This window comes from Amphiprion ocellaris, chromosome 15 (genome assembly GCF_022539595.1).
Source record: "Amphiprion ocellaris isolate individual 3 ecotype Okinawa chromosome 15, ASM2253959v1, whole genome shotgun sequence".
Lineage (NCBI taxonomy): Eukaryota > Metazoa > Chordata > Actinopteri > Pomacentridae > Amphiprion > Amphiprion ocellaris.
This window is the reverse complement of record NC_072780.1, coordinates 3,558,586-3,585,700: the sequence shown is the minus strand read 5'-3', so window position 1 is coordinate 3,585,700 and position 27,115 is coordinate 3,558,586. Positions and strand designations below refer to the sequence as shown.

Sequence of the window (27,115 nt, the reverse complement as noted above, 5' to 3'; positions counted from 1 at the left end):
AATCATTTGCTGCATATATTCTAGTCTTCATCTGCAGGCACAGATGGACTGTCAAATGCAGATGCAGTACACTTCTGCGCACAGTAAAAGAGACGCACACATCTCACAGAACATATGTATATATATATATATATATACAGAGATCCTCTGGGAGTACAGACGGAGAAAGGTGGTCCAAGATCCCTGTTCAAGTTTCACCTGCCTGCTGTTCAAAACATCGCTTGGTTGTGTAATCACACAAACACATAATCACAGGCCTTTGGAAAGAGTGTCCAGAGGCTGAGGGCAAGGTCTCGAACGCAACACTTGGGTGGTCCGTCCGTCCATTCCAGCGCTGTGCTTTCCTGCGTACCAACAACACCACAGTGACGTGTTGTGGGTCTGGCCAGCTCTCTCACTGCCCACATACAGCAAAGAGCCACTTCACTTTCCCAGCCCTGATGACGGAAATGGAATATGCCTGGATCCTTTCATCCAGCGAGAGAGTGAGAAAAGAAAGAATCTCAGTGCCGGGATGTCACTCGTGCACATGCAGCTGCCCTCTTAAAAACGTAGCTGAGCTTTCGGCTGAGCTTCAGTTTTATCGCATTTCAGTGCCCAGACAGCTGTCAAACGAATGACATGTTTTACATCCACCACAATTTGTACATTTTCATCAGCCTAAAATAGCTTATAAAGCCTGTATTTTTTTATAGGCGGTTTCATTTCTGGTGTCGTTTTTTTTTTTTCTTTCTTGGGGTTGATCCGATATTGCATCAGAATGATTGCCACGGGATTCCTATTAGGAAGAAGGAGGAAGAGAGAGACAAAAGGAGAGAAATGAAGGATGTAGTACCGGAAATAGAAATGGAAAGCGTGGTAGAGAGACACTAAGAGAGGAAGAGGGAGAAAGGGAACAAGAGAGAGGAGAAGATTGGTGAGGAGGGGGGAGGGCCGAAGGCCAGCAGAGTCAGAGATAAGAGGCTGCAAGAGTGATTGAAATAGGATTAGTGGAGACAGGCTCTGCATCCCGGCCACAGCATCACAGTGTTAAACCTGCGCTTCACAGGGACTGCCTCTGTCACATCAAAGCCTCCCCAGGCTTGCCTGGCAGAGAGGCGAAGGAGCCTCCAGCAGGGTCATCCACAGCCACACACACCCGCCACATACATGAACATGCTGATCACATTGGCCATCCATCTCCAATATGTCCCCATTATGGGCACGGAGCTGGCTCCTTCCTCCTTGCCTTTTCATCTCCCTGCAGTGTCTTTGTGCTGTGTATTTGGACCGTGGATAGGATGCATTGATGAGCCATCTTTAACATTTAATGAGGCAAGCAGTGATGAGTTGGCATTGGAAAGCTACTGTCTCCTGCTTCCCCAGAGTCCAAACAAAGTTTTAATGAGAACTTTCCCCCAATTTGTGCCAAAAGCACTGAGCTTTTTAACTGCTTCCCAGACTGAAAGCATACAAATTTTTCACTTAAATGCAGAAGGAGGGCAGACACCTTTGTGTCAATAAACAGATATGCAGTTGCTTTCATATAGAGCTTATCAACATAATATCAGTATTGGGAAATACAGTAAGGTTCAAGATCACCTCTGATTTGATTATTGTATTATATGCATATATATTTTTAGGTGTTGGCAGGAGAATGTTTTCTAGACATATTTTAGTGTTGTCACTCAGTTAAAAATGAGATGTGACATTACTCTTAATTGTGAAGCAGAGTTGTATATTGATATTGAGACATTTACTTTAAATGAACACCATTACTGAGTTAGCATCACCCAGTATTAATTCCCACATGGTCAGTCCATCAATAAATGGTTTGTAAATATTTTTTTTCAAAATTTGTACACGCTAAATCTTAATTGTGTGTCTTTATTATTCTATAAAATTGCCTTAACCATGATTACAGATTTCAGCCACACTTTTAACTTCCTCTCTGGTGTGTATCTCAGTAAATGTTGAATTACTGCAGATACTGCCCCGGCTCTGAATGCTCTCTAATCAAATGCACACTTCCTGTTCCATGTTCAGCTTGTGTATTTATGCTTGAGAGTGTCTCAGTATGATCAAACACCGCACCTTAGTCCTGTTCTGTTGCAGTAGATTATGGATCCCTATAGCTAAAATGGCCTGTTAATCTGCTGAAGGTAGACAATCCGCTGATTGGTGAGTGCTGTCTTTTGTGTGTGTATAGTTGTATGTGTGTATGTGTGATAGAGTGAGAGTGTGTATTCATGTGGTGTCTGTATTAGTGTGTGTGAGCTGGTAGTTTTCCTCTCGGAACTCATCAGTTCATATCCACCACCCATCCCACCGCAGCATGCAGTAAATAGAGTCTCCGCCACTCGTTGAGAAATGGCACAATTATCCCCTGCTGGTGAAATATGGGCCGGGATGCACCACTGCTCCTTCCCTACAGAATGTGTGTGTGTGTGTGTGTGTGTGTGTGTGTGTGTGTGTGTGTGTGTGTGTGTGTGTGTGTGTGTGTGTGTGAGTGGGTTGGGGTGGTTGTTTTTCCACTGTTCACTCATTGTGATGTGCATTCGACACACAGGGAATTGTTCTCACTTATATATTTATCCACAGACATGTACACATCGCACACACAAATGTAATTCCACAAGCAGCTGCACGTGCACGTACACAATTCCATACGGTGTATCTACACATGTACATGCAGGCACACACACTCAAACTGTACTTACGGAGCCACAGTGCGTCTTACACTGCACACAATGCAGCATGTTGCAGTTTTAGCTGAGACAAGCAGATAGAATAACTCACTGTCAGTCAGTCAGTAAGGTCAGTCTTTCAGTGCTGAAAATTTCATAGCAGCCCACTCTGCACGCACAACTGTGGAATAAAAGTATATTTATATATATATTTAAGTTTTGGGAACTGTGACATGAGCGTAGCTGTCTTTATGCAATTCTACCTCTTTGGCAACTTTGGCTTTTGCATTAGGGTTTACTGGGCCAAATACTGCATCGTACACATTGTATGTTTCTTATGAATAAATTATATCACAAATTCCATGATTAAAAATTGACAAAATCCAGGGAGACAAGATTGTGCCAACTCATTTGCAAATTTCACAGTAGCATAAATGAGTATTGTTATTGGCTTAAAGTAATAGTTTAACATTTTTGAAATTGAGATTATTATATTTATATTCAGTCCCTCTCATACACCAGTGAACCAACATATTATGACCACCACTGTCTAATATACTATTTGACACTTGATTTTGTTCTGGCAGCAAGACAGAAATCCTGCAAGTTGCAAGGCGGAGCTGCCACAGATCAGATGTGTTTGTCCCTCTGTGAAACACTATGTTGGGTATTAACCACTCTTGACTGGGAGACTCATAGCTTTGCGGCTTCAGAAATGCTCTGGCCCCAGTCCCTGACCCAATCCATAAGGATTTCACCCCTCTCAAATTCTTTACACTAACCATTTCTCCCACATCCAACACAGTAACAATGACTACTTCACATCTAAAATATTTCAGACCTCGACATGCGTCATGGATAATAAACATTATTCACTTTATCTGGGAGTGGCCCTAAAGTTTTGGCTCGCTGCTGCACATGTGTGTCTGTTCAATAGGAAGCTGGCGCCAGCAGATAGTTAGCTTAGCATAAAGAATGGAAAGAGGGGGAGCGACTGGTCTGATCCTGACCTAACATTCCATAATCTACCTACCAGTGCCTCTAAATATCATAATTAACACCTTATATCTATTCCTTTCTACCCACTATGTTCTCTTTTCACTGTATAGTTTTATATGTGAAAGAAATCCATCATAATTAAACATGCACTAATATAGCAACTTTTATGACCATTCAGTGCATTTGTATGCTTTTAGACCTTTTCAAAATGTCCAGTGACTCTCTGAAATGTCAAAGGGCTGCACATTCATTTGAAGCCAGCCATACACATAATGTTATTAACCTCAAGTGATTTCTCTTTCCAATGGCTTTTGACATTTGTGTGACTTTGCAAATTGCTAGTTGCAACTAAATGGCAGCGAGTATGGAAAATAAGACATCTACTTTAACCACCAGTTGGCGATCTGAATGAACTGCACTGCCAGTCAAAGGTTTTGTGGGTCATTCTGAGTCAAAACCACTAAATTTCATTTCCTTTTCTTTACAGGTATGGAAAAATAGTGTCAACCAAGGCCATTCTGGATAAGAACACTAACCAGTGCAAAGGTAAGTGATTACATTTTGTGGCTTGTACACCCACCTTGTTTTAGTGCATCTGCTATCACTCTTTTGACTGTCTTGTCACAGGAACGGCAATCCAAGCCCTCGCGTAAATTTAGACATCAGTCGAGGAAGCCTGCGTGTCGTAATTCAGTGATTTAGTGAGTGGCTGGCTTAACACTGCAGGAAGGGTTCGGGTAAACAACCTACTCTAGGATGGCGCTGCCCTGCTTCAGAGGATGAGTGGGCAGACAGCCACTATCTCAGCCCCTCCCTGTCTCTTCTTCGATTTCCTGTTTTATCATATGGATGACAATCTTTTGGAAAGGGTGTTTCCATTAGTGTCTGCGCGGTAAATGATGCACACTTGCAACAATGGCATTAGTGGCTCATTTGAAATGGTTTCTGGAGTACGCACGCTACACACAATTACATGCTTGAACATACGCGAATACTCGACCAATTAGAAGACTAACAAGCTAGTTGGGATTAGATAAACTTCAAATATTATCATTGTCAACCTTAGTGCCTTGGCCACCTGCCTTGCATGGCTGCTAACACATTTTAACACTTTTTTGAGCAATCAGGTGGTAATGATGAAGACTGGCAAAGTCTCAAGGAAAGAAAATGTGGAAGAGGGAGAGAGTATAGAGGGATGAGGGGAAAAAAAAGATTAGTCTGCTACTTGCCCTGAGGTGTCTGGCAGCACTGTTTAAGAGCTATTGAAGTTCCATCAATACTTTTAATTGCTTTTTGTGGTTTCCCGGGCTCTGAAGTGTGGCCTTTCAAGGTGAAGCCGCCTTCTTAACCCTGCTACACACAGGAGTTTATCCTGCCAGGCATGTTCAGGGTCAAGATGTTGAGGAAAAGAACCTTTGCCTTTTAGAGGGTAGAAAAAGAGGCTGATTATCTTGACAGGTTCTTTTTTGTGAGTCCTACTAGCTGTTAAAGAAAACACTGCAATCCAATGTTTTCTATAACAGCTCGAAGGCCTATGTATCCAGGATGCATTTTAGTAGGAAGGATGTATCTGAAGGCCACAGGACACAGAATGGAGTGAATTAGAAAGGAGAATGGGGACTGTGAAAAGAGATGAGATAATCCTCTGTAAAATTCAGTGATTGACCAAATAGAAGAAATGAAATGTTTATCGCTGTCCATGTCCAGCTGACCTGAGTTATGCATGGCCCAAAAAAAATCAGCCCAGCTTAGCACTGTGTTGTGTGGGAGACAACATTTCCCATAACTCACCCTCCTGGAATGCAGCGCTGCTGAGATGCCAAGAAGCAAATATAAGCAGACGTATTTTATGAGTGGAAAGGATGGTTCTGCTCTGCACCCAGTGAGAGAGAGGGCGGTGAATAGAGGGAGATGTGTGAGGAGAAGGGCTTACTAACCTTGAAAAGAAATTTAGCGTTTTTCAGTGTTTGAAAGACAAGTCGAGGTGAGGCAAAACTGCACAAAAACATAATTTCTGCTGCTCACTCACTTAACGTATCTCAGTATCTCTTGAAAGGTGAGCAGGTATCAAAGCGTAAACGAGCCAAGCAGGTGTATTGAAGCCTGATGGGCTGGCGTGTGCTCCTGGTAACAAAGAGAAATCGGCGCATCGCCCTGATCTAGTCACGCATTGTTTCCAGTCATCTGACACTTGTTTAAATGTCAGGGTGGTGGCTTATCACCACTGTGCCGCCATCATGCAGCGAGCATGTCTCTCCTCCGACTCTCCTCCACCTCATCTCCTCCTCCTCCTGTTATTTGTTTTTAGTTCAGCTCAGTGAACGCACTGCCAAAACAATGTGAAAAAAGGTGGACTAGAGAAGAGGTCAGGACAGGCATCTCTGAGAGAGTGCTAGTGAGAGAGAAGATAGGTAATCAGCCTTTGGAAAACAAAGAGTTAGGTTATTCATCTAGTACTCACTAACTCTTGTACTCTGAATATATTTTTTCTGTTCTCTTCATTTATTTTTTATAGAGATTTATTTGACTTTATATATACGACTAAAATACGATTTCCTGACAAGAATTTGAAGGAAATACAAAGAAGCAGAGGAAGACTGTATGCATGTGTACATACAAGGTAATAAAGTATGCACAGACTAATTACATGTATGTTTCACAGTCTAGAGTAGTCACCAGAAGGTCATGTTCATACTGATATGACCATGCATGAAAAACACAACCCCTTTTTTCTTTTCTGTACATTCACCCAATGCAGCAGGTGGGTCAAAAGCAAAGACCTCCAGAAAGTCATATGCCAACACAGCAAAAAAGCAGTAAAACTGGCTCAACGTTTCCCACAGTGCACTGTGATGTTATCTGGCAAAGTGCCCAGTGGATGATCTTAAACATATGAAATTTAAACAAAGAGCTACGTACAGAAAACCTAACTAGTTACTTTGCATAAAGCTTGTAGGTACTGCAGTCTTGGCTTTTACATTAGATCTATAGTAAACGTTGTTTGAGGACTAAATTTCAACATGTGAAAGTTTCAGCATGATTTGGTTTTGCAGGATCTCCTGGACATATTGCTGGATAAAAGAGCGTTGATCCTTTACATCAACAATAGCATCATTGCACCAAGTGCCAGTGCAGCTTGTAACTGTGGCTGCAACCTGTATTAGTATCTGCGTAATCCATGTACCTTCACATGCTTCTGCATTTTCTATTGGGCCTAGGCAATAAAACAAAAGCGAGCCTTCGCTAGACACCTCAATAATAACAATAAGGATGTTGGATAATTTCACTTACATGCATCAGATGCAAACTCCCATTAAAGCTCAGAACAAAAACGCAAAGTTCACGTGCATGAACAAACTCACAGCAGCCTATTGTATTCTTGATAAGGGAGCTTTTTCCATGCAGGTCTCCCAAGGCACGCTAGTCCGCAGCAGCTGGGGAATCTCACCGCCTCCATATGCGTCTGCAGACCTCCCTTGGTAGAGTCTGGTCGGCCTTACAAGACAAGTTATACAGTCTTAAAACAATGAAGACCTTGTTTTTCCTACCAAACCCCAAAGCGATGCGCTCTCAGCAGCACACTCTGAGGGCTGACAGACTGGATGTCAGGTTCTGCATGGAGGCCAGTGCATGGTCCAGAAATCTTAACATCAGTGCATCACAGCAGCTTCACCCTGGTTCCCTCCAGCTGCTTCTTTTTTTTGTTTAATGTGTTTTTTTATTTTTCTATTAAACTTTTTTTTCTTTTCTCTATTTATGTCTATTTAAAATTCTCAGTAATTATCAGTATCTACTGAAATTAAGCAACCTTTATATCTGTATACTACATGTATTTTCATTATTCTTCAGTACATAAATGTTCAGTGCCGATTGGTGCCTTTCTATGGCAGAACTGTGTTATTTGTTGAGCCTATAAAAAGAATGAAATTGAGCTTAAGAGCCATGATAGATAGTTGATGCTATGTGAGATGGAATGGTGAGTGTGGGAGTGGAGGCTGTCTGTTGAGGAAAAGCAGAAGAACAGTGATGATGACGCTCTCTATACTTGCGGGTCAGGTGTTAGGAAAGTGTGTATTTCACTCAGGTACCCACGCACTGACATGAACATAAATTGCTTCTCCGCTACCCTACACCTGTCCATACATTCGCCCCTCAGTAGATGAGTGTGTGCTGTGAAGTACTGTAAAGTCCCATTTGAAGTACCACATCACAAAAACTACACTCCAAGACCATGTAAAACACCTCTCCCACGCACTCAAACAGAAAGGACACACTCAGGCACACACAAAGACTAATCGTACCCCCGCACGCACTCCCCATCCATCTGCCTGAGGTGCAGCAGCAGTGGCCATGCAATAGATCTATCAATCGTCTTCCCAACATCACAGCGTGTGTGCCTGCCTGCTCTGGCTGCTCTGGCTGCTCTCCTCCACCACCGCACCACGCAGGCCTTTCAATGAGCCTCTGTATCTGCCCAGCGCTGATTCACTCCCTCACTCCTTCCCTTACTCTATAACACACAGACAAGCACACACATCTGCACTCTTACAAGGGTGCACAACGGTTGCATGTAAACGGTGCATTTCTGATAAATACACACATACTCACACTCTTTGGATGTAGCCCAGTTCAGAGAGGAACAGGAAGTTGTGAAAGGGCTTTAGGGTTGTCGAGTGCTGTGGGTTAGAGGAGGCATTCAGCTCTTCATCTTCTTTCTCCAGCTCTCATGCTTCTCCGCATTCTCACTCTGCTTCTCCTTCCCTGTTCGTCTCAGCGCTCTATCTATGTATCTGTCTGTGCGCTTCCACGTATACTGTAGAAATACAGCAGAGATTTGGAGTTTACATCACAGATGGAGTGGGGGATTGAGAATGGCAGGGGGAGAGAGAAAAGGAATAGCTTGCGAGAGCCCAAAACCACTCATTTGCCATCCATGCCCACAAGGGCCTCTTAAAAGGCAGCGGCGGCATTTGAAATAAAGCAGGGCTGACCGAATGGAGGCATTTTATTTTTCCTGCCAGAGCCCGGAGGCAGAGGAAATGACCTCAGCCCTTTAAAGGACCTCCGTTTCCTCCTCCGCCGCTGGGAGATAAGACTGTGCCGAGATTCACCGGCCTGACTGGCGCTCTGCCGCGACGGCCCACCGCACTGAATTGTGGGAGATAGATGAGATGAGAAGATAGTCTCTTGTGGCTGTGTGTTAGGCAGTTTGTTGTTGTTCATTTCTTTGCCCTGTAACTTGCCATCCATTTTACATGAGGATGCTAAAAACTCACAAGGGCATTACATAAACTCACATCTTGAAAGAATTACTGTCGCCTTTACTCTGTTATGTGGGTGACTTGATGTAAAACACGCTAACCTCTTATTTTGTCCATACAAATTTAAATCATGTTTTGAGTATACAGACATTTGATACTAAAGCTTAAATGTTTGACTGGATGCCCATCTAAAACATTATAATTTGCATGTATTTACAGCAGAATGTCCTTGCATGCTGGTCCTAAAATGTGAACTCCTTGTTTTATGAATGCTGAATCAATTTTGCCTTGCTGCGCTGCATGTGAAGCCTCTGTATGGTGCAATTTAAAAGCCTGTCAGGAACTTGACCATTACAATCTGAAGCATCCTTTGCCCTTACCACAGGATCAACCTAATGGAGAAGCACAGGCAATGTTACATTCTATAAAAACAGATTTATTGCTGCATCAGTGCCTAAGTAGAGTATCGCATGACTCCAAGCATAAGGGCTATTGATGAATGAGGTGACTCCCACCAAAAAGGCCTGTTTTTCATTGTCATGTGCATGCGCATTTGGGGTGGGGGTGGGGGGCAGGGAGTGCTTTTTGCATCCGTTATTGGTTTCTCATTAGAGGGCCAAGATATAAACATTTGTCTATGTTGTACACTGTGCCGGCGCAATTAAGGATTCTCTTTGCCGCCCCCTCTGCCCTTTGAAAGTGAATTATGTGCAGATGAGAATCTCGACTGAAGTGTGGCCAACAACGGACCTTTTCCAAATGCCTGTGCTCCCTCAAAGCCATTCCAGAAAGAGGCGAGTGCAGTCGAAGGAGAAAGGGAGAGAAAGTGTGTGCCGTTTCCTGCTTGCATTGCGTATTAATGACTCTAATTAGCAATAGCTGAGAGATAATCACATTGATTTGGACAGATTCAGCATGCAGAACCTCACTGGATAACACCCGCAGCCTTTGTTAACACCTCCCAATCACATACACCAAAATCCCATTTCTGTCTTTTTACCCCCCTCAGCTCCCACCTCGCTGCCCCCTCAGTCTTCGTTCCAGTAATTTCCAAGTTGGCCGTTGACCAACTAGGCGTCTGATTGGCCAAGTTTTGTCATAAATAGAAGCAGTCAGGCCATGAGCACTGCATTCCTTGAGCCCTGACCTTTTGTATCCCCTTCACTTCCTGTGCTGTTTTTGCATGCAGTGTGGTCGTCTCCTGCTTATGTGTTTGTATTTTTAATTCTTTTGCGAGTACAGTGGAGGTCGTGCTGAAGTGAGATCCAGGAGCCAGAAAATCATGCATCATAATAGACCAAGGTTTCCCAAGAGCATTTTTGCATGCACATCTTTTGCAAATTTGGAAATTTTGTAAATCGTACAAGTGTTATAGTTGAATGTCTGTCCTCTGGATCTAAACAAGACAGAAAAACAATCTGTATTCATTTTCAACCAAAGTACAAACAGACTCTTGGGAATCAGGGCTTTCTTCTCTTGTCATTGGCTCAATCCATTTTACAACACATCCCCAGGCTCCTTTCCTTGTCTTGTTTGTTGACAAATGCTTCAGCGGGCACTGGTGGAAGGTGAAGAGGCGTAGCCCGAGTCATCTCTTATCCCGGACCTTACCCGTGGATGGCAGGGGAACCACGATGTGAGATACGGCCTTCCACTGACCTGCCAAGGCCCTGGCCCCTCGCACATCCCCTGACTAATGATCATACCCTTGATTAGTTAAGGAAGGCATAAATCATAACTGCAATGAACAGGAAGGCTAGCTGGGGGCGGCCAGGCCGTTCCTCATGAATGACTAACAGATGCAAGACAAAAGAAATGGGCTGCATAGTTGTTCGGAGGAATAGGACAATTTGTCTTTGTCCAGGTTTTAATGTTTGTCTCTAGCTGGAGATTTTCTCCGTGTTCTGGGGGGCACTTGCTTTTCATTGATCCGGCTTTGTTCAAATATTTAGCCTGTCCTCTCGTCTTGCTCATGGTGGTCTCAGGCCCTGGTACCTGACGTGATTACATTTCTTATTACAAACGCTCAAATGGGGATAACACAGTGCCGCAGAAGACGGCACCAGGCATGAATACCTAAGTTAGTAATCTCCAGGTAAAGACAGGAAGAGGGAGAGAGCAGGTATTTTAAGACACTGTATAGGTGAAGTGAAAGAGAAGTGTGAAAGAGGGACTGCACCTGCTCTTTGTATAAAAATGGGCTTATACTGCTTGTGGCATTTTCACATCAACGGGTGCCATAATGAGCAGCTATTCAAGGTTGTTTGACATTCTAACCTGAGTGTGCAAAAGTGTGTCTACAAGTGTGGGTGCACTTGTATTACTATGAATATACAGTATGCTAACATGTATGTGTGTTGGCATTTACCAGTTTGTGTTTGCTTCTCCACTTTTACATGCTCAGTGTTGGCATTCGTGCTTTGAACATGCGAGTCTCTGCGTGTGCTCTTTGAGATGTCCGTGTGTGGGTTCTGTATAGCCACTCAGTTTTCTGCCACGGGTCTCATTTTAACAACCTCTTGACAAGTAATTAACACCCTTCAGGTCTCAAACCTTTCTCGAGTGCTCTTCACATGTTGCACCAAACACATCAGGGTTTTGCTATGAAGTTAGCAAGCTGATGATGCTACCAGAGAGCTGAGCCTGTGCAGAGACACTTTTTTTATTTCTTTCAAAAAAACTCAAACGTAATTCAGTGAACGTCAGCATCGAGTAGATTTTCTTTCAGTGTGTGAATACTTCGTTTGTGAATGCCTCTCAAGCTTCATGAAGATCATTTTCTACCTCCAAAGGTTATGCTAAAAGCTGCTTTTTCGAACCCAGACTCTGGTTGTCTGGATGCTGTTTTTTTCAGAACACAGTGTGATATAAGTGTAGGTTGCTCATCTGGTAAACTCATATATTGTAAATAGTTTCTCAACTGAATTTAGGGCTGGAAATGTAATGGAAGCCATATGGTGCTGTGCTGAAGCTAATGAGTGTGAATGGATATGAATTAATTAAGGAACAAAAGATAAAGAGCAGAAAAGGAAGAAAAGTGATGAAGAGAGAAATGAAGATGAAAGAAATGCTGAGATAGAGAGGAAATGATTATTGTGAACCCATATGTTAGAGTTCTTCTATATTTGACCTGTGAAAATGTTAATCTCACATTGTGCTGTATTGCACATTGCATCCCTGCTTCAGTATTAGCAAAGTAGATTCAAGATCATTTCTACAGTGCAATTTGGCAATCGCTATAGCATTAATTTCTCAAGAATTACATAGAAGGCGACAATTTGTTGGTAACTTCAGGCTTTAACAGTTCTCTTCCTAATACACAGTGCAGTATGCATTAATTCTGGTTGTACATTGCTGTTATACACATCCCATCTATAATACTTGTACAGGTATTGGATGAGGAATTAGTTTTTTCAACCTTGCGTTCAGTTTGTCTTCAGCACAATGAGCTGCCAGTGGCCCCCTTGGCCCTAAGCCCTGGCACTCTGCCCTCTGCAGATGCCGACTGCAGCTCTCTGACAAGGACACTCCTACACCTGTGAGAGAAGATGACAAGAAATACAATACAGCCAATAGACTGGCTGTTTCAGCCCAAGACAAATGCCTTAGCTATAAATCCATGTTGCAGGGTTGATAAGTTAATTGCCTGTACTGCTATCTCTTCTCCAGTGTCTAATGTAAGAGGCCTCTGTGAGAGTTATTTTACAACAAATGGGTATTGTCTCCAAGCACAAGGCAGGTAGGATGGTGACGCTGGGAAAATAAACAAGGGATGTTTATTTTGAGTGGTTCCAGGAGCTGCAGTGAACGAAAGCAATTTCCAAAAAAACTTTGCTCAAGGATTTTGAGTGGTTTTCTGATTGCTGATGCCAACGCTGATGTTTATTTAATAGGGTGTTAGATGTGCATGTAGAACCATTTGGGAAGTGTTCGCTTTTGACTTGTCACTTCTATGCAGTGTCAGTGCTGTGATGACAGTGATGTGGTCAGAAGTCTCTAGCCTTAAGCAAACATTTTAATACACGGCGTTAAAAAAATGCTTTGCAGATGTTTCTCTGTGGGCTCCTTCAACAGAAAGATAGATTTATGATCCTCCCCTGTTTGCTCAAGTACCCACACATGCACACACACACACACACACACACACACAAACGCAGAAATGTTTGAGCATCACATGTAAACATTTCTTCCCATTCAACAAGCAGACGCGTTCAGAGACACATATTCACGCACACACACACACACACACACACCACCGCGTGGTTTAGTTGAGGGTAGCCGCAAAATTTATCATCAGTCAGCTGCTGGTGGTGCAGGATAAATGGGGGAGGACAGAGGAATGCAGTTCCAGTGAGGATGCTCTCCTCTGGGTTTGGAGTGGGACCAAGGCGGTCTTGGCTTGGCCACAGTTAGTCATGGATGCCATCTCGCTTTCTGAAACCTCCGTTCTCTCCCTCAGTGTTTGCACAGCTCACCACAACCTCCCAAAACCACCACTCACCCTCCCTGCAGAGCAAAAGGGCTGGACAAACCTCCAGATGGACAGAACTCATCTATAAATGTACAGACAATGAAATATTTCAACAGCTTCTTTTCATTCCTGTCAAATGCATTGCAGGATAAACCTTCTTTACGCTGAAACAGTTAAGTGATTCAGAGAAAAAGCTGTTGATTGTCAGCTATTTTAATCATCTAGTCATTGTCTCAGTATTTTATTAGTTTAACAAATCAAATCTAATAATTACTGATTTAAGCTTTTCAAATTTGTGAGAATCAAAGTCTTTTCCCTGTCTTATATCATAATAATCAAAATATTTTTGGGTCTAAGATTTTTCTTTTTCTTTACTGAATTGTTTTTAGACTTGAAAAAAAAAATCAACAGATTGATCTAAATTTCACATCGTGAAACCGGAATCAATGAATGTTTGGCTTTTATCTTTGAAAAATGACTTACACAATCACTTGATTCTAAAATTAATTGTCTGTCTTGTATATGCAGTAAACTCTCAGTCATATATCTGCATGTATAGTGAGGTAGGATGGAGTGTGATGCAGTACTACGGTCATGAATCCATTAATCATAGGAATCATACTACAGCATTGTTATGCATATTTGTCCATTGAGTGGCCCATCTATCTCCTCCATTAGCCATAATTACTTTAATACATGCAGGATTTGAATTATAAACATATATGTAACCACAATGATTAATCATCCATGTGCAACAGCAGCTTCAGAACTCTTCTTGATGACTCACAAGGACGTAAACAATTACGCTGTATGCCCCGCACACCATTGTAATGCTCTCTGACGTGTCGTTGATTCATTATTCATACTTAGGGCATTATTATTCCATTGTATGCAGTGCAAAATGGGATCATTAGCGCTGAATATGAGAATGTGAAAAATGGATATATTGGGGAAAATGATGGGTGGGATAGTGTAGGTAGGAAACCCCAAACAATCCCGACTATTAGCAGATAAAGTATAGTGATTTTCCCCAGAAGTAATTAGGATTAGCATAATTTGATGGTGAATGCATGTATGATGCATAGTTGATTGATATGTCGATACACACGCTGTAATGAGTCCCTTATCTCCACTCTCCACTGAAGATGTTTGTGTGAAGCGTAGCCCAAGGTGGCATCGACTGTAGTTCTACACCTCCGTAAAGGGACTGCATTAAGCAGCACCCCCGCCTCATAGACATACATTCATTTAGGAAACAGTGTCTAAGTGGAGTAGAAGCAATGGTAGCAGAGGAGTACTATCATGTAGTAACTGATTGAAGACGGTTCTTTTATCTTGACAGGCTCCCAGTTAGAGGCAGACCAAGAAATATGATATGGTGGCTCATGTTCTCTTTATTCCTCTCAGAAAGACAGTCTGTGTGTCTGTACATACGTGTGTGTGTGTGTGTGTGTGTGTGTGTGTGTGTGTGTGTGTGTGTGTGTGTGTGTGGATATACGTGTCCTTCAGGAAGTCAGTGCGCGTGTGTGCGTGTCCATATTAGTGTGCAGCTGCACAGCATTATCAGCAACCACGCATGTAGTCAGTCACTTTGAGTTGCTTTTAAGTGACAGCTATCGATTGGATGTTTGTGTTTGCGCGGAGGCTTCAAAGCAACACCTTGCCCTCTGCATCCCACTTGAGATTGTAACTCTAGAGTACCCGCATTGAATACAGTAGCAGTACAGCATGTACTTGGCTGCAGACATTCATTCTTCAAGCTACATCTGTGTGTAGGTGCCTGTATGTTTGTATGTACTGTTTAAGTATGTGGAATATGATATCCTCATTTATTTTTCTTGACCCAAGCATTCTTTCACAGCTTAGTCAACTTTTTCTTCAGCTCAGTGACACACCAGGGATCTGCGTAACATACATGTGAAGTTATTCTGTACATGCAGTACTTCATAGCATGCAAGTAAGCACGTCTAGTCCTCAAAAGCCACTTCACTGAAAACAGAATAATGCATTTTCTCATTAAAAACATTGAAGAAATATGGCTTTGAAAAATATCAATTAAAGTTTTATTTGTTTTTCTGCAATGGCAGTGGAATCGAGGCTAAGATCAGCAAGCTAGGCTAATTAGTTAACAATTCTGATGGACTGAAGATATGTTTTTAATTTGTAGTGGTACATATAATTGTTTAAAAGGGGGACAAAACATATTCATAGACTATATAGGCCTATGATGTAAGGCCAGTTAATGGTTACCACATCCATGCGTGCAGACTGATGCAGATTCTAAAGCACGCCTGCTCATTCTAGCTCTCTAAAATAGGTACACATCAGTCAGTCGCATTGCCCCTCACATTGAACACAGAAAAACACAACAGATTCAGAATGATTCAGAAATTCTGTCACTTCGTGCTGTTTACAAGATGCTGCAGCTAGTTCGACTACAGATCGGACTGTAGCACCGTGTCAATGGGATTATTCCTGAGGAGTGCCAAACACAGTGGCTGGACATAACAGGATTTCTGGAGAATTTAGAAGTTTCTACTGCGATTGAGCACTGTCAGTGGAAAGTATGTACAAATCAAAGCACATCCAAAGTCCTGCAGCAATTACCACTCTTTTAATAATGAATTATAAAGGTGTGGATGACCTGGAATCTCTCAGTCCCTCCTCACAGTAAGCATCTGTTTAAAAGCATCACTTATTTTATTCGCGCAGGCACCACTAGCGAAAAGTTTGGGGCTGCATGTGGATTCTCCTCAAAGACAAAAAAAGCATGGATTGGTCTGTACTCCACTCAGTAATATACCATTAATTTAACAGTTCATCTCCCAGCAGTGGTGGTTCTATGGAGTCAGTTAGCTGCTTCTAAAAGCTGTGAAGCCCTACTTGATGTTTCATTCCATGTCCAAAAAGATTCTATATTCTTTTACAAAATGTACAAATGTTCGCAAACTGAGATATAATTACATTTTGTATGTCCTTTCATAGAATAATACATATAAAAATACCAAAAAAGAAAATCCAGTTGCAGTTGAACTTTAAACCGCAACATAAATCTAAATATAGCTTAACAATATAATGCATAAATCTTTACTTGAAACACTGAGGATGAACCAGACTCACTTAACTTCAAAGATTTCAGTATTCAAGCAAAAACGGTCCAGCTTATATACAGTCAACATATACAGAAGAGACTCTATAACCTCCATGCAACAATCCTGCCTAGTAAAAGCACAAATAGAGCCTTAAATGTTTCCATATCTCTCAATTATTTTTCTCTTTTTCAACAAAACAAGCCTTTAAGAGTTTTACCCCGCAGCTACAGATCAAACATTCCACATTACAGAATCATTATGCATATATTGGCTACAATAACTGCACAGGGGAAAAGCAAACTGGCTCTATTATTAAGGCAGTAGTGTCAATTCAGTCTTCTTCAGTGTGTTCAGCTGACCCCATATAACCTCCTTCCTCGCTCTGCCTTTCTTTTGTACACACCTTTTCACTTGCTCTCTTTCTGTCTACCTTCCTCTCACGGCTTCCTCCATTCAGAGCGGACTGAATATAGGTCAGCATTCTCTAAAATCCTCCTCCTGCTAAAAGTTTGATAAGTGCACTCTAGGTAGTAGTGGGCTGAATATTAAATTTGTAATTGGGGGTTCCAAGTATCCACCACTGGAATATTCTGATTATTAAAGAGAATCGGCCGTTGCCCAGAGGGCCTTGGTAACATTATGTGTGGTTCTCTAAATGTGCAGTTAATAGGTTCTAAAGAGTGGGAATGAGTGGAATCTGCTACCATTTAAAGGGTCAGTTCACTTAAATAATGAAAAAAGCAAGTTTTCTGTCTCAACCCCAGTGCAAATAAGGTAAATGGAATTTTGTTTGTGGTGCTCACAACATTGGAAATAACATTTAAAAAATTCAGCAGCTTTTTGAACAGTGTCCTGGTTACTGTACGTTTTTTAGTTCCCTGTGAACAGAGAAATTCAGACATTTGACAGATTAAGGGGAAAACTCCATTACAACATTGATAAAGAACAAGATTTCAACCTATCTAAAACACTTGTGAGAATTTGGACCAACATGTTACTTAGGATGTTATGATCCACTGGCTGTATATAAAGATGGACAAACCCTCCATGACATCAACCATAGGTTTCCTGTGAAGTGGTTTTGAAGTGTGGTGTCAATGCCTGAGTCCTCATAATGTCGTGGAAATTTACTGCCATTAAACTCAGAAAACACAAAACACTGCTGGGTCGTTGGCACATCCGGTATTGTATATAAATGACAACACAGTTTGTCCCAGAGGAGAAGTACAATTGCAACAACTTCTATAGTGAACAGACAAATTCCTTTTCTATCGGTCAATATACATAGATGTAAATTTAACTCTGTTATCTGTTTCCATGAAATATAAGAACCACGGAGGTCTTCTTTCCTAAACATATCTTCTCTGGTTGGTCTGGTTGACCTTTTGACCTTTAGGTATTTCAGTATATAGTTCCACAGCAATAAAGATGCATGTACATGCAATAAACACATAGATAATAAATGACAACCTAAGAGCTCATCATTGATTTTTACTTTTGCAGTAACTATAAGCTAATCCAAAAATGAGCAATGTCTCTGAGCCATCTGTCCTATGATGGTCATCTGTCATTCAATGTGGCCTCACCTTTAGCTATCCATACCTTTCAGCCTTGATACAGTATAAACTTTGAGTTGTATAAACATCCACAGTTGTCTTGAACTGGAAATTTGCTTTAGGGACCAAAATACATTTTTTTGCACCAACCTTTAGGCGTGTTTTTAAATGCAGTGAAGTTGAGCATTTTAACAGGGGAGTCTATGGGGAGTTAATCACTTCCAGAGATAGCCTCAAGTGGACACCTGAGGAGTTGCAGTTTTTAACTCTTCAGTATTGGCTTCATTTATCAGCCTTTCAGTCCTGACCTCTGTGCATGCATGACTTTGCTAAGAACCAGACATCCTGTTAGCAGCACAGCTGACGGACTGTCAGACGTTTACAGAACAAAAATAATTATTTAGAAGGCTCCATGAGATGCATACAGATAAAAAACATATTTTTCCTTTTGTTGTTTTTTTTGTATGTGTGTTTTTATTATTTTGTTGTTGTTGTTATTTGATATTTTTCAGTATGTAGTGAAAAAGAGCTCATAGCAAAGCTGGATGCCTTGCTCAAATGGGATAGATACTGTCAGAAAATCCACAACATACAGGCAGCAATGTTGAGATTATGGATTGCCGTTTACACAGCACTCTCCACCACCCTTATCAAAGCACCAAAGGTACAAATGTACTTTGGGAAAATTGTGTCTATATCCCTGTATATGTATATAGCTCTCTATAGTGGAGTTTCAGAGATATATGCTCGGCAGTCTATATGTCAAGGCATAGTGAAGATGTACTAGTTAATAATGGTTCAGCACCACAGAAAAAGCACTTAATGCTGTTGGTTCATCACCCATTTGTAGTCCCAGCATGGTCCACCATAACAGGAGACTGTCTCACTGCAGATAAACATGTTAGTGTCAGTTTCACCACAGCCAATAATCACTTAATCTTTATTGGATTTGGAAAGTGGAAGAAATGTCAGACAGATACCACAAATCCTGGCCACAAAAAATCAGAAATATCTGCATGAATAAATACCACTGAAGAAGCAGGAGAAAATATGTTTTCTGTAACTGGTTAAACTGAACCACCAGTTATATATTCTTTTATAAGCTGCTCTTATATAAGTCAGGCTTTCTTTAAATGCTGATTAAAATTGCAAATTTATAGGTTTAGTAGTATAAAAATAGAGGGGTGCGCTGTCTAATTGCAGCTAAGAGTTATTCTAATAGTGCATACTTTTAAAAGAAAAGATGTAGTTTCTCTTATTGCCTGTACTTGAACCTGGACATTTCACTTTGGCGCTTCATATTTCTACAATTAAAGAGCCACCCCTCCCAGCCGCACTCTAACAGCTGGCCATTAATCAGTCCTTGTGCTCGATTTCTCTTCTGCCACAGGTTATGATTTTCACATTACTCCACACTCCTTTACCGCCATCCGACAGGAAAATGACCCCAGCCCTCACCACCACCACCATAACACACACACAAACACTTCAAACTGCCGAGAAACTACGATATTTGTTGTTTTTTTAAAGCAAACTGCAGACAGACCTGGTTAGAATGTAAGGTGTTATAGCACGTTATGTGTGTTTTCATACATGTGAGTATGTGATGGTTGGTAAGTTGATGGGGGTAACTGCAGTGGTGAGCCCCCCCCCGCCGAATCTCACAGCCATTATCCTTTTCTAATTACACTTTCCTTCTGAAACAGTGGATCAGAGGGCACCATTGACTGCTTTTAATCCGCCACCAAATTTTAATTAACACAGACGTGACCCCCGTCTCCGATACATCCCGGAGAACGTCGGGATCACAATAACTCATAAATCACAGGCACAGATTTCATTCCCCTCACTTTCCTCTGCTGATGAATTTCCAGATGGGGCTGATGGCTGTTAATGTCAGGAAAAATATGAGAGAGGGAGAGAGATGGAGAAAGAAAGTGTGTTGGAGACAGAGAAGGACAGAGGAAGGCGCTAAGAAGATGAAGAGAGGCTAAAATGTGAGAAATAGTGTGTCTTTATGTGTATGTAAGAGAGATGCAGTTGAAGAAAGAGAGAGAGAGAAATGGCAGCAGCTCTGGTATGCTGTCAACCTTTGAGAGATTTGTTACCGGGGAGAGGATTATGGAGGCTGTGAAATGGGGTTGTGTTAATATGCCGGGTGTTGAGGAACACGATGTGGGCCAACCAGCTTCACAGTCTCCAAAAATCAAAAGGCTGAACAAGTGAGAAGTAATGTTTTGAAGAATTAATTGACATGTCTCTGCGCGTATATGTGAGCATGTACATGTGGGTAACATTCTTTAATCATGGACTTTTCATAAATTACCATTTCATTAATTATCCTACTTGTTGAAACAAATGTGTATGATGTATTAAACCACAAACTCTCACAAACAGTGATGCTCTTTATTCTTTGACTTTTATGTATGTTTGCACCCGAGAGTGTGTGTCTGTGTGTGTCTGCACATGCATGCAGTGTTTCAGCCTGTGTGGAGGTGGAGGTGGGCAGGGTGCCGGGGTTTGTTATTACTAAATCGCTCATCCATGCTACTAATTAAGATGCATAGCATCCCCCTATGAACGTCAGTGTCGCTAATTATCAAACAATGTAGTGCTCACCAGATATGAGAACTGGCAGCCTCTGTAGTCATGTTACCAACCTATTACTGCTACAATTACCAAGTGCCTGTCATTCTCCTTGTTAGTCATCTGCCTTCATTTTTGCTTTACTAATGTCTGTTTTTTCTTTCCCTCTCTCTCTGCTTCCCTCCCTCTTTTCTCTCCTCTCCCCAGGTTATGGCTTTGTGGATTTTGACAGCCCAGCTGCAGCACAGAAGGCCGTGTCGTCTCTCAAAGCCACTGGAGTGCAGGCCCAAATGGCCAAGGTAAGGAGTGTTTAAAAACAAGTTAGCGTCTCCACTTCACCGTGCATTATCATTAGCACTTTGTTGCACATTCAGCTCCCTCCAGGGATCTAGTATTGTGCATTTAACACACTTAATAGATCTGGATGATCTGAAAGCACCCATATCCACACTGGTTTTGACCATAAACACGTTTTATAGTAAGTCATTTTCCACAGTACTTCGCTGTTTAATGACAAACTTGTTCACTCTAATATGAGAAGACTCTTGAATGTGGGCTGTTAACTGCTTTTCAGTACTGTTAGATGACAAGTTGGGTGGTGACTGTGGTGCATGTAGGTCTGTTTCATCTCACTGACACTCTGTGAATGGACAAAGCTGTAGTCTCATATAAGACATGCACAAGTGTGGGTCCCCTGTTTCAAGTGGTTATGTGGGCTTGTTGTGTTGTGTGTCAGTGTGTGCTTATGTGCAACATTTGTGAGCTGGAACCCAGCTCTAGCTGAGGTTTGACCAGCCACTTGCGCTGTTGTGCAGCATTATTAGGCTGCTAAAGTGGAAGTAGATGAGACAAGCTGCTTCAGTAATACAAAGAGAGCCACAGTCATTTGTGCAATGGAGCAGGGTTGACAGACTCACATAGAGAAGTGGATTAGGAGTATTAAAACGTAGCTATAGAGTATCTTATTTTAATGTTGTGACTGAATGCTGGTTAAGTCATATTTGGCTGTCTGACAAAAGAACTGTAGTACCATGAAAAGACTTTCCTCATTTGGTATATGTCAGATCTAAGGCTCAGGCTATCAGTGATCGCATTGTTCTTTTCTCATTTTTATCTTCTAATTTTTTACATTTCCCTGTTGGCTGCGCAGAGACTTAACATAGACTAAAGCACAGCAGGGCCCTCTCTCCAGACATCTATAACAGACAAGCCTGCATGACTAAACCAGGCTATTCTTGTTAAAGATTGGGTCGTGTCAGAATATCTAAACAGGTGAAGAAAATGTCAGTAGCATTGAAGCAATAAATATGGTGATGACTATGAGGCTACACCATGAGTGATTTTGTCAGATGAGATGGTAGGCATTTGATCTGATCCAAAAAATCCCCCCCTCTTCCCACCCACCCTCTCGAAGCCAAAGAAGACCTGATGAGATGGAGAATGGCGATGCGCCGGTGAAGATGACAGAATTGATGATAACGATGAAGGTGGCAATTATTTTGATCAAATGGGATGAGATCTGACAGGAGGAGATGATATTCCGTGTGGTGCTCAGGTGTGCCATTTCTCAAATGCGCCATTTGGCCGTTTCCTTTCCCCACCAGTGTCCTTCTTCCAATATTTATAAGAGGGCAGGCTCTCGGAATACAGATAAGACACCGTGCTCTTTGTCCATCTCATTTTAAGACCACACTTTGCATCGCTCCCCTTTTCTCAGTCAATATTTTCATGAGAGAGGTCTCGTGTCCCAAAACAAAAGAGCTGACCTTTTTAAGAATCTTTGTTTGCACGTATGCGTGCGTGTGGGCACATTCGCAAAATCATTTTCTATTAGCATTTGTGTATAATAGTTTATTTTTGAATGCTCCCTTGTTCTGTTCACACAAATGGAAAGGCCAGCATTCTGTGCAGCATCTCTGTGCTTTTATCACACTTGCGAGAGACATTAAGGAGTAGTTTGCTTTTATAGACTCTCTCTGCATCTCTCTAATGTCTCTTTACCAGGTATCACTACCATCACTCCAACGGCTCCTCCTACTACTTCACCCCCTCGTTTTTTCTCTTGAACCCCCTTTTCCTCAGTTTAATGCCTCATTTTTTTCTCCCCGGCGCACTCACACACACATTCATAAACACATTTGTATTCATATCCACCATGTGTTGCCCTGACAAACACCCAATGAGTGCAATTTATTCCCATCAATAATTAACAGCATGTTGTCTTTGTGCCTGCCTACCTGCCAAGGTGTCTCTGACACCCTCCGTTCTGTCATGACAGAGCTGCATTCCCCTGGTGGGGCCGGATGAAAACGCAGGTGAGCATGGAGGAAGGTGTAAATCACAAAGCCGACTGCTAACGCCACAGACCACTTCCACAATAAGAGCATCCAGCCTCATTCTCTCACTCCCTCTGCCCCATTTTGTCACATATATCTCTCCACAACAAAGTAATAAACGAATCGCAAATCAGAGCCAGAGGCTTTGAGCTCATTAAATAAAACTGTCACAGTAATCAAGTTGCGCCTTTTTTCCTGCCTTGACGCCATTAAAACACTTTTATTAAGGTGCCTTATTTTAAACACAGCCGCAAAGGATGCAAGGAACAGAGAGAAAAAGAGAAGCGTCACTTGATTTCCTCTTCTTCCACCATTGTAGCCGCCCGCTGTCTCTCTCCTCTTACTCCCCTTGGAATTTGAAATACCAAGGCAGCAGAGATGAAACATTGCCTTCCTTTTGTCTTGCCCTCCCCTGGGGATGGTGACAGCGAGAGGGAGGAGAGGAGCCATAATTAAGACACCTAAAGGACACTTCCCCCCTGTGCCTCCCTTCCTGTCACTCACCTCTACACAAGTCACAGATAAGAGCACTTAGCATAGGTGTGGAGCATGTGTGTGTGTGTGTGTGTGTGTGTGTGTGTGTGTGTGTGTGTGTGTGTGTGTGTGTGTGTGTGTGTGTGTGTGTGTGTACATGGGCATGACAGTGTGTGCCAGTTGTGTATGCTATGGGATTGTGTCTATGCTTCTATACACAAAACATTTTATTATTTTGGTGTACATTTAATGAAATACACATTTGATTGTGTTTGCTTTCGTCTGCATGTCCTAATGTGTATAGATACTTGAATTGGTGTCATCATAAGAGATTGCTTCCTGATGTTTTAGAAGACGTGCTTTTTCCTTCATATAAAGACCAGACTGCAGAGATTGATACCACTCTCTTGTGTACCTAAAAGAAGCTGGAGCCAGGAGGTGATTAGCCTAACTTACCATAAAGATTCAAAACAAGACAATCAACTAGTCTGGCCCCATCTGAAGTTCAGAAATCCTTTTAAAAATGAAACCAGACTAAACAAGCCAAGCCAATTGTGTTCATTAGAAAACCGTTTGGTGTATTTTTGGATGTTTTTTTTGGAGTTTAGAGAATTTTGGAGACAACCAGTCCTGCAAATTCTCCCTCTTGCTACTCGTTTTAAAGGATCCCAGTTCTTGCTCTGTGTCTTTGAAAAAGACATGAGAGTAGTATTGATCTTCTCCTCTAACTTTTCGCAAAAAAGGCAAATAAGCATTTCGACCAACATGTCATTTTTATTCCTTTTAACAGTACAGGTTCACTACCAGCAACTACATGATATGCAGGAACTGCAGGGTAAAACAGCAAAACGAGGTTAATGTAAGAGGAGGAACTATATATTACATTTGGTTGCTTTATGACAGTTACTGAATTTTAAAGATGAAAGAAAGTGCAAAAAAGGGCTCATGTGTCATCAATGAAATATAACATCACAACTTGCTTACAGAAACAAACCTGCAGTGCATTTATAAATGACTGTATTGAATACATACATTTAATAAAAATAGCTTAAGAAAGTATATCATTTACAAGAAACCTTAACAGGATTCATTGAGATATCAATAATTTGTTTGCCCTTTTATGTAAGTGTGTGTGTGTGTGTGTGTGTGTGTGTGTGTGTTTAAGAGAAGAAGAGTACAGGCACGTACTTGCCTCTTCACAGCATGGATTCTATTCTCTGTGCCACTTTGTTCAGGTAGCTTTCCGAACTGAGAAAACTGACACGTTGAGCAGACAGAATGATAACAGGTAAACGCCACGTCTAGCTTCGCAGATGCAAACCTGTCAACCAGCCGCTCGCCTCACTCTCCACAGGCTGCCATTTTCCCCTTGAGCCAATCAGACTGAATTATGGGAAGGGCGCCCTCGATTGTGGTGTCTGTGTCGGAGAGGTAATTCCGCCTGACAGCTGCTTGCTTTCAGACAACAGCCAGTCTTTATGGAAATCATCCCTCCCTATTCTCGCTGCAGTCGGCTTCTGCTGATAACAGCCCGGATGAAAACAAAGCTGTCCTTTTTGTACTGTTTTTTTTTTTTTTTTTTTTTTTTACTCTTTTTCTTTCCCTCAGTGTGGACAGCCTAGAATTAGCAAAATCACTCCAACACCCTATGGAGTCTAGCAAAGTGCACCCTGCTTTGCTAGTTATGGTTAATAGAAACTTTAGATCTGACCTAAAATCCCATGATGCTCATAAAGATGCATAAAAATCTGTTTTTTGAATTAGTTTTGTCCTTCAAAAGGTCTGGTGACATTTATTCCTGATGTAGATTCCTGGGATGTTAAACAGTGGTTTCCTCTGATGTGAAAAAATGAGAAATTTTAACAGATTTTATACTCAGATTATTTCAAATTATTCAATAAAATGTGCCTCCGGTTACTAAGGTGTCAAACAAAGCAATGGTATCCATGATGGAGAGTTTTCACAGATGTCCCAGTTTAAGCAGAGGGGATGAAGCCTGTTGTGCAGAGTGTCTCCATCACTGCCCCTGTTTGAATCGCCAATATTTCTAAGGTTCATAGAAGCTAGGGGCAGACAGAGAGGCGCTGCTTGCCCTTCACTTCACATTACAGTGGGGAAATTATGCTAAAAGCATCATTAAAGTGCCTCCATGAAGTGAATCCCAAATGTTTATGATAACACAGTGCACGCACTGGCCCATCAACCAGTAGTCACCAGCGGATGCTTCAGATGGTTTAACGGTGTGAAACGAACCGGAGTGTTCATTCCCCCTCCCCTCTCTCTCTCTCTCATGTATTCTCGCTTTCACTCCCTTTCACTTGCTCCGTCTCCTCTGCTGTCTTTTCCTTTCTCTCTCCTGGGGAAGATTTCCTGTCAATATCACATTTATATTCATGTGAAAAGCACGGATCCCCCTCTGGGTGGTCTGCAGTCAGTCAGCAGTCTTCTTATTATCCTTTAAAGGTGACTCCTCTGACGTCTTAGCGCCACTGACACCCAGGACCCCACAGTCCGGCTCAACACAGGGTGACCTCTGGGCGATAATCAAAGGGACGGCTGACAGTGCTGTTACAGTTGGTTGCTGACAACAGCTAGCTTGGAGCCTGCCTTCCCCCTACAGCATGGGTTAAATCTGAGGAAAATGTAGGGGGAACACGGTATATTGTGTGTACAGCAGGGATAATTGGACAGACTTTGGGGATATGGGCGCTCACTCAGCAGCATCACTCACCTTTCCGTTGCGCCACCTTGAATGCGATGCCATTTCCCCTCTGACATCCACCTCGGTGTTTGTTCACGAAGCATATGGTGTCAGTGTGATGATCAGCACTTTCCTCTGAAGCTGCAATCAACACGGGCATCCTTGTGATTATAGTCACTCACAGCAGCTCATTTCCTTCCATATTTTTTGCCTATCGTGCTTCTCATTGAAATACAGCATGTAAGAATAAAACCTGTCAGCACATAAGCATAGCATGCACATACTTCATTCCTTTGTCATTTAAAGTTTTATCCTTTAGTAAACACCTGTAGCTTGATTCCACTTTCAGAAAGTCTGCAACACAAAACTATAGCTCTACCTCTCATTTCTCTTCACTTCTCATCTATCTGAAAGTATAAGAAAGTCCCTCAGCATCATGTTGATCCCCACACTGTGCAAATTATCTTAAATTTAAAATAATTAAATTCGCTAGCATTTATGATATGTGCAGACTTACTGAAAAGAAATAAGTCTGACAGTCTAAATGAGGTTATTAACTTTTTTTCTATGGCAATTTTAAGTGGTGATTGAACAGGCCTAAGAGACAATGGCATGAATAAAATAAAATGTTGATACCTGCGGACATATCTGCAGTGCAGTGAGATAATATGATGAATAGAAAAAGAAGATATAATCACTCGCTAATGTATCATTTTTTGCACTGTAGTTAGTTCCGCCGTGGCTCAGCACACCGTCCCCTCCCTGTTCCTCCTGCAGAAGTGATAGTTTTGAAGGGCAAAGCCAGTGAGAGTGAGACAGACCATCTGACAAGCATTGGCTCCCAAGCACCTCTGTTGGCTTCCACTGTCTCTGCCGTCTAATTACGCTTCAATCATCCGCGGGAGCACTGCGTGCGGTAAATTATTTCGCCGAGCAGCGCGGAGACGTGCCGAGCTGCGAGCATGAGAGAAAG

General features: G+C 42.0%; 1 protein-coding gene across 2 annotated transcripts in view; it reads left to right on the top strand.

Annotated features, from left to right (window-relative positions):
* The window catches only part of LOC111569692 (RNA-binding motif, single-stranded-interacting protein 3), a 299,083-nt gene that overhangs the window by 138,972 nt on the left and 132,996 nt on the right, over positions 1–27,115 (top strand). For both annotated transcript variants that reach the window (XM_023271968.3, XM_035948934.2), the window contains 2 exons: positions 4,153–4,211; positions 20,839–20,930. In XM_023271968.3, the coding sequence (XP_023127736.1) occupies positions 4,153–4,211; positions 20,839–20,930 (151 nt within the window). The remainder of the gene's footprint in view (positions 1–4,152; positions 4,212–20,838; positions 20,931–27,115) is intronic.